At 46.0% G+C, this 10737-nt stretch overlaps 1 protein-coding gene across 2 annotated transcripts in view; it reads right to left on the bottom strand.

Moving 5' to 3' along the window:
- Window positions 1–1276: 1276 nt before the first annotated feature.
- LOC115114031 (kin of IRRE-like protein 1) overlaps window positions 1277–10737 on the bottom strand; it is a 98424-nt gene continuing 88963 nt past the window's right edge. Inside the window, exons 11-15 of one of the 2 annotated variants that reach the window (XM_065013717.1) lie at window positions 9292–9508; window positions 6427–6534; window positions 5288–5415; window positions 4439–4549; window positions 1277–3736 (exon numbers count right to left, since the gene is read on the bottom strand). In XM_065013717.1, coding sequence (XP_064869789.1) covers window positions 2972–3736; window positions 4439–4549; window positions 5288–5415; window positions 6427–6534; window positions 9292–9508 — 1329 coding nt within the window. In that variant the 3' untranslated portion in view covers window positions 1277–2971. The remainder of the gene's footprint in view (window positions 3737–4438; window positions 4550–5287; window positions 5416–6426; window positions 6535–9291; window positions 9509–10737) is intronic. The other variant, XM_065013718.1, reaches the window with a different exon arrangement.

Below are 10737 nucleotides of genomic sequence, written 5' to 3'. Positions count from 1 at the left end.
GCAAGTCAGTTAAGAACAAATTCTTATTTACAATGACGGCCTACCCCGGCCAAACCCGGACGACGCTGGGCCAATTGTGCGCTGCCCTATGGGACTCCCAATCACAGCCGGGTGTGATACAGACTGGATTCGAACCAGGGACTGTAGTGACGCCTCTTGCACTGAGATGCAGTGCCTTAGACTGCTACGCCACTCGGGAGCCCATATATAGAGAATAGGGCACAAAGATCCAATATGTTATGTATGGTTTCTATATGTCATTCTATGCATTAGCGCACCATTTAGGACAGTCACAGTAGAGTGCTGAAACACGACGGACCGCTCCACCTCTTTCCTCCAGCATGAGTTCCTTTCCTGCCTGCATCTCAAACAACACTCTATTGCCTATGTAGTTCACTACTTTTGACCAGAGCCCAGTAGTGCACTAAAATAGGGAATAGGATGCTGTTTGGGACGGAACCCCTGTTTCCATGACTACCCACACACCTCCTCTCCACAGAGGAGATTACCACTGCATGTGAAGTCAAATCAACAATGATTGTCAACGTACCTAAGTGAAATAATGATGGTGAATTGCATGATCAGAGTTTACCCACAGCTACAGAGCCACTGTGTGTAGGCCTTCACATCCACCACTATAGAGCACTGTGCCCAATACCAGATGGGGTAAAGCAAAGTACCAAATATTATATCTTACGTACAGGCCACTGGACAGACAGTACCAGCATTGGTCACTCAGCACCAATCTCAAAAGTGTACCATTGCCAGCATCAAACTACAAGTTTGATGCTTTAGTTTCAAGACTACACCATCATGACTAGATCCCAAAAGGCACCCTAATTCCCTATATAGTGCACTACTTTTGACAAGAGCTCTATGGTGAGCCAGTGAGCCCGTAGGGCTCTGGTCAAAAGTTGTGCACTATATAAGGGACAGGGTGCCATTTGGGACGCAATCCTAGTCTACAACAACAACAACATGACCAGATAGAAACTCAGTGAATGAAACTGGACACAGAAGCCTCAGAATATAAACTCAGTGAATGAAACTGGACACAGAAGCCTCAGAACATTGAATTGTACAAGTGAATGTCACCCAAACCTCTGAACCTTTGGTCTGCAACCTCCTTATAAAAATACTATAAAACTTTTCTGAATGTGTTGTTTTTTTTTGCTTCTTGTTCTTCTATTTAGGTATAAATATGGGGAAAGAGCTACTCTACTGTGCAAGTGACAGAGACACATACAATACTATTAGAGAGGGGGGTGGGTTGGGGGAATTTGTACAAAATGTAAAGATTCATTTTATTACAAAAGCTCTTTCCCCCGCTTCCCAAACACATCATATTGACCTCAGATGAGTGAAATGTGGGGTAGATATGTACTGCGATGAGATAGAAAATACAGAGGAGGAGGGAGAAGCATTTGAAGAAGCCTGCTACTACAGCTCTGTGGGGTAGATATGTACTGCGATGAGATAGAAAATACAGAGGAGGAGGGAGAAGCATTTGAAGAAGCCTGCTACAGCTCTGTTCTTCCCCTATAGGTTGCTCAACATACTGTAAGTGGTATACTGTATACAAAACCCTATTTCATTGTCCATACAGTCCACACATACACCTCACTGTTACCATGGAGAGAGGTACCTCACTGTTACCATGGAGAGACGTACCTCACTGTACCTTCTAGGTGTCAAGCACAAGGTCATTCTTCCTCTATCTTGTCAGATGTCAAATCGCCATATTGGTGTAATGGCTGTTATGCCATGATGCCTTTGTTTATGTCCCAAATGACACCCTATTCCCTATATAGTGCACTAGTTTTAACCAGAGCCCTATGAGCCTTAGTCAAAAGTAGTGCACTACATAGGGAATATGGTGAAATTTGGGAGACACCCCCATATTTCCCTTTCATTCACTTCTTGAAGCCCTACGGCCATGTCGGCGGAGCAGTTTGTGGCGGCATGGAGAAGAAGCATGTTAAAAAGAGCTCCACATACAGAGAACAAGCTGTCGCCTTGCCTGAGCACCTCTGGGACGCAACACTGTCTCTTTCAACGTGTAACAGGGTGTGTGTGTGTTTGTGTGTTTCTGTGAATTTAAAGGCATGTAAGAGGGTGTGTGTGTGTGTGTGTGTGTGTTTCTGTGAATTTAACGGAGTGTAAGAGGGTGTGTGTGTGTGTGTGTTTCTGTGAATTTAACAGAGTGTAAGAGGGTGTGTGTGTGTGTGTGTTTCTGTGAATTTAAAGGGGTGTAAGAGGGTGTGTGTGTGTGTTTTTGTGAATTTAAAGGCATGTAAGTGTGTGTTTCTGTGAATTTAACAGAGTGTAAGAGGGTGTGGGTGTGTGTGTGTGTTTCTGTGAATTTAAAGGAGTGTAAGAGGGTGTGGGTGTGTGTTCCTGTGAATTTAAAGGCATGTAAGAGGGTGTGTGTGTGTTTCTGTGAATTTAAAGGAGTGTAAGAGGGTGTGTGTGTGTGTTCCTGTGAATTTAAAGGAGTGTAAGAGGGTGTATAATAAGGAGAAAAGTTCAGCAGCTGTATCTGTACACAGTACGTTTATACAAGGTTATACTAAGGTTAAAATGATCTACCCCACTGATATTATATACAGAGATTGTGTGAGAGGAAAGAGAGAGGGGTGGAGAGTCTAATAGAGAAGAGATGGATCTGGACGCTGTCAATTAGCATGTAAGTAATCAAACTCTGCTGAATCTCCACCTAGTTTAAGAAAAGAACTTTCAGCCTCTCTTTCTTTTGTCATGTCTCCCCTCTTGGAGCTGAATATTGAGAGAGACTGTGTCAGATTGTTGGCGTTTGTTTGTGTGTGTATGTATGCGATAAAGAAAGCTTAGAGAGAATAAATGTATCTCTCCAACAAGTGTGTGTGTGTGTGTGTTTGTGTGTGGCTGTGTTTATATGTATGTACGCATGTATGAAAACAAGTATCACTATGTATTACAGAATCCATCTCTCTCACACGTGTGTCTGCATCCTCTGAGTGTGTCTCTGGTTGTACTCAGTACCAGGAGGAGAGTAGTCGGTAGCAGGAGGAGAGTAGTCAGTAGCAGGAGGAGAGTAGTCAGTACCAGGAGGAGAGTAGTCAGTACTAGGAGGAGAAGTGTAAGAGAAGCGGGTGGTCCCATAATTTCCCAGCACAGTTTCAGGACCCGGACATGGGCCTTGGCCTTGGACTGGTCCTTGCACTGGCCCTGGTCCCACCCCTTGTCCAGTTGGGTAGACCTCATAGGCCGGCCCTCCTTCCAGGGGCGGGGCAAAGCCCACCCGATAGGTAGGGTACTGGGCGGGATAGCCATAGTTGTCATAGGTCAGCTGACTGTTGTTGTCCAATAGTCCGCAGTCTCCGGGGAAGTCGGTGGTCTGTGAGGCAGGATGGGCGGGGTGGGAGGGGTGGGAGGGGTGGGCGGGGTGGTTGGTGTTGGGCGGGACTTGGCTCGGGCCCGCCCTGGTGAAGGTGTTGAACTGGGGGTAGTTGGTGTGAGACATCCTGGATGGAGGTCTGGGGTCATAGCACCCTGCCCTTGACCCTGGGACTCCTGGGACCGCTCCTGCAGCCACCGCCCCTCCGGGACCCCCTGCTGGGCCACTGGAGGTAGCACCTGTAGCTCCCCCTGGAGGGTTGGAGGTCCGGAACTCTCCCTGGTACAGTATGGAGCGGGAGGACGGCCTGGCCTCGTCGTGGGTGGTCGCACGGACGTTATAGTAGCCGTTCGTTGGGTCCTAAGGACAAACATGATGAGGGAATAGCGAGTGATTTTTACATGGGTTTGAATTTTAGGTGTGGTCAGGGCTGGGGGCAATTCTAATTAAAGGCAGTGCATTCAGAAAGTGATTTACATTTAAAATAAAACAATGTAGTCATTGAAAATGAATGACATCTTTTCAATTATTGAATTGGAATTTCAGTTTACTTCCTGAATTGACTGCCTCCAATTGGAATTCACCCCAACCCTGTTTGGGCATATTTGAGGTGTGATGTAGTCATGTTGTGTGTTGTATTGTTGTAGAATAGGGATGAGGTGATAGTGAGCTTTTTTCTTATTACATGCAAGAGTGTTCCAATTTGAGGTGTTAGCATATCTGAGGTGTTAGCATATCTGAGGTGTTAGCATATCTGAGGTGTTAGCATATCTGAGGTGTTAGCATATCTGAGGTGTTAGCATATCTGAGGTGTTAGCATATCTGAGGTGTTAGCATATCTGAGGTGTTAGCATATCTGAGGTGTTAGCATATCTGAGGTGTTAGCATATCTGAGGTGTTAGCATATCTGAGGTGTTAGCATATCTGAGGTGTGAGGTAGTTAGTATTAGTATTTTGTGTAATATGTTGTTGCGTATTGTGTTGTATGTACTATACATATGAGGAGTTTGTTGGTTTGATGTAGGAGGGTATGAAGTGAGTAGCAGAGAGAGAGTTACTCACCTTGAGTTCGTATTCCTCACGGGTATCGAGCTCACTGCGCAGGTCCTGCTTCAGATCCATATCGTCTTTGAATGGCTGAGTGGAGGGAGAGAGGGAGACAGAGGGTAGAAACTAAACCATCAAACAACAAAACACACACAGAGAGAGAGAGAGACAGAGAGAGAGGAAGGGAGAGAGAGAGAGAGAGAGAGAGAGGTGGGAGGGAAGAGGAAAACAGAATATCAGGTTTTTCATTTGATGAAAATGTTGTTTGACAAATGTTTGGTGAGTACAGTTGAAGATGTAACAGGACCATGAAAGCACATGAAGGTGAATTCAATCCAGTGGTTTTACTCTCAAACAACAACTAAAGGCTTCAGCACCTTCTAGCTTCTAGAACAATTGATGTCTTAAAGATGTTGTAATAACAGTTATAATAGCTGTATGACAACCCATGTGGCCAGTGGCATTAGTCCCATCTTATATAGAGCTTTCTCAGTGTAGCCTAGTGCAGGGTTTCCTCAGTCTGAGAGAAGTCTAAGGCTTTCTCAAATGGCACCCTATTCCCTTTATAGTGCACTACTTTCAGTTAGACGTAGTGCGCTATGTAGTGCATCCACTTGGAACACAACCTCAGTCTGTGAAGTCTAAGGCAACAGAGAACAGATGCCCCCCCTTCATGCTTCATTTGATTGTTTTACCATGAAGTCTGTTGCTATATTTTAAATGCGCTTTTTTTTTTAAGAAGAAGAAGAAAAAAAAGGAACTGCAGCACTAGAGGTTCAGGTTGGTTCTATTGGTTCTAAGCTATTGCACTTTAAATAATGTTTGATTAGATTTGACTCATAGCGGTGGGTGTTGGGTACTCACGGAATACATGGCCTTGACCATGCGCGTTGCCGTGGAAACACTGCCCGATTCCTCCTCCAGACTATGTGTCTCCTTGTTGACTGTCTCCACCTTGATGTCCGGCTTCCCCAGAGTGACCCCACGACGACCTGGAACCAGAACAAGACAGATGACTCATGAAGCTCCTAATAGAGTGCTTATGAAGACTTTATGTATGCTATATGAAGCCTTTATAAGCTGTTGTTCGTTTAAAGTGGGACAGACATCTGAATAACAGTACTTTTGGATCAACGTTTAGATCTACAGTACAACAAAAGAGAGAGAAAACAAGTCATTCTTATTCAGTTTTAAATAAGCGATCATGAATAAACACGTGACTATTTGTGGTTACACAGTACATTGTGAATAACTATATGAATGACAGTCACACACAGCCACACCCACATGCATCCACACATAGCCACACCCACATGTATCCACACACCGCCACACCCACATGCATCCACACACAGCCACACCCACATGCATCCACACACAGCCACACCCACATGCATCCACACACAGCCACACCCACATGCATCCACACACAGCCACACCCACATGCATCCACACACAGCCACACCCACATGTATCCACACACAGCCACACCCACATGCAACCACACACAGCCACACCCACATACATCCCAAATGGCACCCTATCCCCTGTCTCCTGTCCCCTGTCCCCTTTCCCCTATCCCCAGTCCCCTGTTCCCTGTCCCCTTTGCCCTGTCCCCTGTCCCCTATCCCCTATCCCCTTTCCCCTTTCCCCTTTCCCCTATCCCCTATCCCCTGTCCCCTATCCCCTGTCCCCTTTCCCCTATCCCTTTCCCCTGTCCCCTGTCCCCTATCCCCAGTCCCCTGTTCCCTGTCCCCTGTCCCCTGTCCCCTGCCCCCTATCCCCTGTCCCCTATCCCCTGTCCCCTGCCCCCTATCCCCTATCCCCTGTCCCCTATCCCCTGTCCCCTATACCCTGTCCCCTGTCCCCTATTCCCCATAAATGTATAGGGCATGACTTTTGACCAGAGCCCTGTGGGGGGAATAGGGAGCCAGTTGGAACACGACCCACAAACATGTTGCATGCAGAGGGAGGGAGTAGTATCTGGTTGGTACACGACTCACTGCCTTTCCGTTGGCGGTAGAGGTAGAAGGCTAGAGCCAGGAGAAAGATCAGGAGCAGGATGGAGGATCCAACTGTTCCACCAGCTATAATCCCCACTGGTACTATCTCTGTACAGACAGACAAACAGACATGGTTATACCAAACCTTTCCCATACTATTGGTACTATCTCTGTACAGACAGACAAACAGACATGGTTATACCAAACCTTTCCCATACTATTGGTACTATCTCTGTACAGACAGACAAACAGACATGGCTATACCAAACCTTTCCCATACTATTGGTACTATCTCTGTACAGACAGACAAACAGACATGGTTATACCAAACCTTTCCCACACTATTGGTACTATCTCTGTACAGACAGACAAGAGAGACAGAGAGACATGGTTATACTTTTCAGGGAAGTTAGGAACAAATATACACAGGCAGTTAGGAAAGCTAAGGGTAGCTTTTTCAAACCGAAATTTGCATCCTGTAGTACAAACTCAAAAAAGTTCTGGGACACTGTAAAGTCCATGGAGAATAAGAGCATCTCCTCCCAGCTGCCCACTGCTCTGAGGCTAGGAAACACTGTTACCACCGATAAATCCACTATAATTGAGAATTTCAATGAGCATTTCTCTACGGCTGGCCATGCTTTCCACCTGGCTACCCCTACCCCGGTCAACTGCCCGGCACCCTCCACAGCAACCCGCCAAAGCCCCCACCATTTCTCCTTCACCCAAATCCAGATAGCTGATGTTCTGAAAGAGCTGCAAAAATCGGGACCCCTACAAATCAGCCGGGCTAGACAATCTGGAACCTCTCTTTATGAAATTATCTGCCGAAATTGTTGCAACCCCTGTTACTAGCCTGTTCACCCTCTCTTTCGTATTGTATGAGATTCCCAAAGATTGGAAAGCTGCCGTGGTCATCCCCCTCTTCAAAGGGGGTGACACTCTAGACCCAAACTGCTACAGACCTATATCTATCCTACCCTGTCTCTCTAAGGTCTTCGAAAGCCAAGTTAACAAAGAGATTACCGACCATTTCGAATCCCACTGTACCTTCTCCACTATGCAATCTGGTTTCAGAGCTGGTCATGGGTGCACCTCAGCCATGCTCAAGGTCCTAAACGATATCATAACCGCCATCGATAAGAGACATTACTGTGCAGCCGTATTCATCGACCTGGCCAAGGCTTTCGACTCTGTCAATCACCACATTCTTATTGGCAGACTCGACAGCCTTGGTTTCTCAAATGATTGCCAAATGATTGCCTCGCCTGGTTCACCAACTACTTCTCAGACAGAGTTCAGTGTGTCAAATCGGAGGGCCTGTTGTCCGGACCCCTGGCAGCCTCTATGGGGGTGCGACAGGGTTAAATTCTCAGGCCGACTCTCTTCTCAATGATGTCGCTCTTGCTGCTGGTGATTCTTTGATCCACCTCTACGCAGACGACACCATTCTGTATACTTCTGGCCCCTCTTTGGACACTGTGTTAACTAACCTCCAGACAAGCTTCAATGCCATACAACTCTCCTTCTGTGGCCTCCAACTGCTCTTAAAAAGCAAGTAAAACTAAATGCATGTTCTTCAATCGATCACTGCCCGCAGCTACTCGCCTGTCCAGCATCACTACTCTGGACGGCTCTGACTTAGAATACGTGGACAACTACAAATACCTAGGTGTCTGGTTAGACTGTAAACTCTCCTTCCAGACTCACATTAAGCATCTCCAATCCAAAATTAAATCTAGAAATCGGCTTCCTATATCGCAACAAAGCATCCTTCACTCATGCTGCCAAACATACCCTTGTAAAACTGACCATCCTACCGATCCTCGACTTCGGCGATGTCATCTATAAAATAGCCTCCAACACTCTACTCAGGAAATTGGATACAGTCTATCACAGTGCCATCCGTTTTGTCACCAAAGCCCCATACACTACCCACCACTGCGACCTGTACGCTCTCGTTGGTTGGCCCTCGCTTCATACTCGTCGCCAAACCCATTGGCTACAGGTTATCTACAAGTCTCTGCTAGGTAAAGCTTGCCTTATCTCAGCTCACTGGTCACCATAGCAGCACCCACTCGTAGCACGCGCTCCAGCGGGTATATCTCACTGGTCACCCCCAAAGCTAATTCCTCATTTGGTCGCCTTTCCTTCCAGTTCTCTGCTGCCAATGACTGGAACGAACCGCAAAAATCACTGAAGCTGGAGATTCCCATCTCCCTCACTAGCTTTAAGCACCAGCTGTCAGAGCAGCTCACAGATCACTGCACCTGTACATAGCCCATCTGTAAACAGCCCATCTACCTACCTACCTCATCCCCATTCTGTATTTATGTATTTATCTTGCTCCTTTGCACCCCAGTATCTCTACTTGCACATTCATCTTCTGCACGTCTACCATTCCAGTGTTTAATTGCTATATTGTAATTACTTCGCAACCAAGGCCTATTTATTGCCTTAACTCCCTTATCTTACCTCATTTGCACTCACTGTATATAGACTTTTTGTTTTATTTATTTATTTATTTTGTTCTACTGTATTATTGACTGTATGTTTTGTTCATTCCATGTGTAACTCTGTGTTGTTGTATGTGTCGAACTGCTTTGCTTTATCTTGGCCAGGTCACAGTGGTAAATGAGAACTTGTTCTCAACTGGCCTACCTGTTTATTTAACCTATAAAGGTTCAATAAAAAAATGTAAAAAATTTAAATACCAAAACTTTCCCATACTATTCAATACTGAAATCTTTGCCAGTAAACGTCTCAGAGAAGTATGTGCCCCCCCCTTTTCAAAAATCAATGGCTATATCATTCTTCAGTTATAAAGAAGAATGTACCAAGATTGCCCCTTTAATTAAGACATACCTTTCTCCTCCAGGGTGATGATCATGGTCCCGGGTCCGAAGGAGTTCCAGGCGGTGCAGTTGTACGGAGAGTGGAAGTCAGACTCCATGACGTTGTTGATGGTGAGGGTGGAGAGAACAGCTCCTCCCTGGGAGTGAGGTTTACTCTGCTCCACCGTGTACCTCTCCAACAGAGTCCCCTTCTCCTTCTCCCACACGTTCTCCTTCCACGCCCACACCTGGAGGGAGACACACACACACATACACAATTAGGGAGTCAAATGGAGAATAGAAAAGTGCAGAGTCCTGGTTGAGCATTTGTCATATATGACTTGACTATCGGAAGCGGGTTCAATCCCCTCGCCTACCGTTCCCTTCTGATTTCATTACCGTCTGAAGGAAGTGCCAAAACACAATAACAAAAAATCTTTATACTGTATAGAGAGGCGTATACACACACACACACACACACACACACACACACACACACACACACACACACACACACACACACACACACACACCGGGCTGAGGCAGGTGTACACGAGCAATAAAGAGTCTAGCAGGTTTTTCTACTTTAAATCTGTTGAAGTAGTTACACTATTAAATATGGAGTGTGAATATATGAAATATGCAGCGGCCCACATGTTGTGCTAATGTACCTTTTAACCCCCCAAAAAAAGAAAAAGGCAAATTGGCTGGAGAAGGGGGAGGAAAAAGAAACGAAAGATTTTAACTCATCCCCTCCGCTCCCCTTCCCCCCTACTCCCGCACCCCACCCAGGTCTACTTTCTGACACTCACACAGCACCCTACTTCATATTTCATAGGTCTTGTGTCTCTGCGTTAAGCTAAAACCATAACGTCGTATCACATTATACGCTCCGGGTACTCACTGGCTCAATCCCAATAGCATCCTATAGCACACTACCTTTGATCGGACCTCTGGTCAAAAGTAGTGCACTATAAAGGGGAAAGGGTGTCATTTGGGACATAGGCACTACAAATGGAGTGGAGGATTTTTTTTTTTTTTCAACCACAGATTAGTTTCATGTCTCTCTGCTGTTGTCGTGGATAATTGACGCTGAAAGGTACAGGATTTTACTCGACGATCTCCCCTCCCCTCTCACACCTGATCCGTCAACCTCATGTCATCCCCCTCTCACACTATCCGTCAACCTCATGTCGTCCCCCTCTCACACTGTCTGTCAACCTCATGTTATCCCCCCTCTCACACTATCCATCAACCTCATGTCATCCCCTCTCTCACAATATCCATCAACCTCATATCATCCTCTCTCTCACAATATCCATCAACCTCGTGTCATCCCCTCTCTCACAATATCCATCAACCTCATATCATCCTCTCTCTCACAATATCCATCAACCTCGTGTCATCCTCTCTCTCACAATATCCATCAACCTCATGTCATCCCCTCTCTCACAATATCCATCAACCTCATGTCATC

Source organism: Oncorhynchus nerka, linkage group LG9b, assembly GCF_034236695.1.
Source record: "Oncorhynchus nerka isolate Pitt River linkage group LG9b, Oner_Uvic_2.0, whole genome shotgun sequence".
Classification (NCBI taxonomy): domain Eukaryota; kingdom Metazoa; phylum Chordata; class Actinopteri; order Salmoniformes; family Salmonidae; genus Oncorhynchus; species Oncorhynchus nerka.
This window is presented reverse-complemented; position numbering and strand designations above follow the sequence as displayed.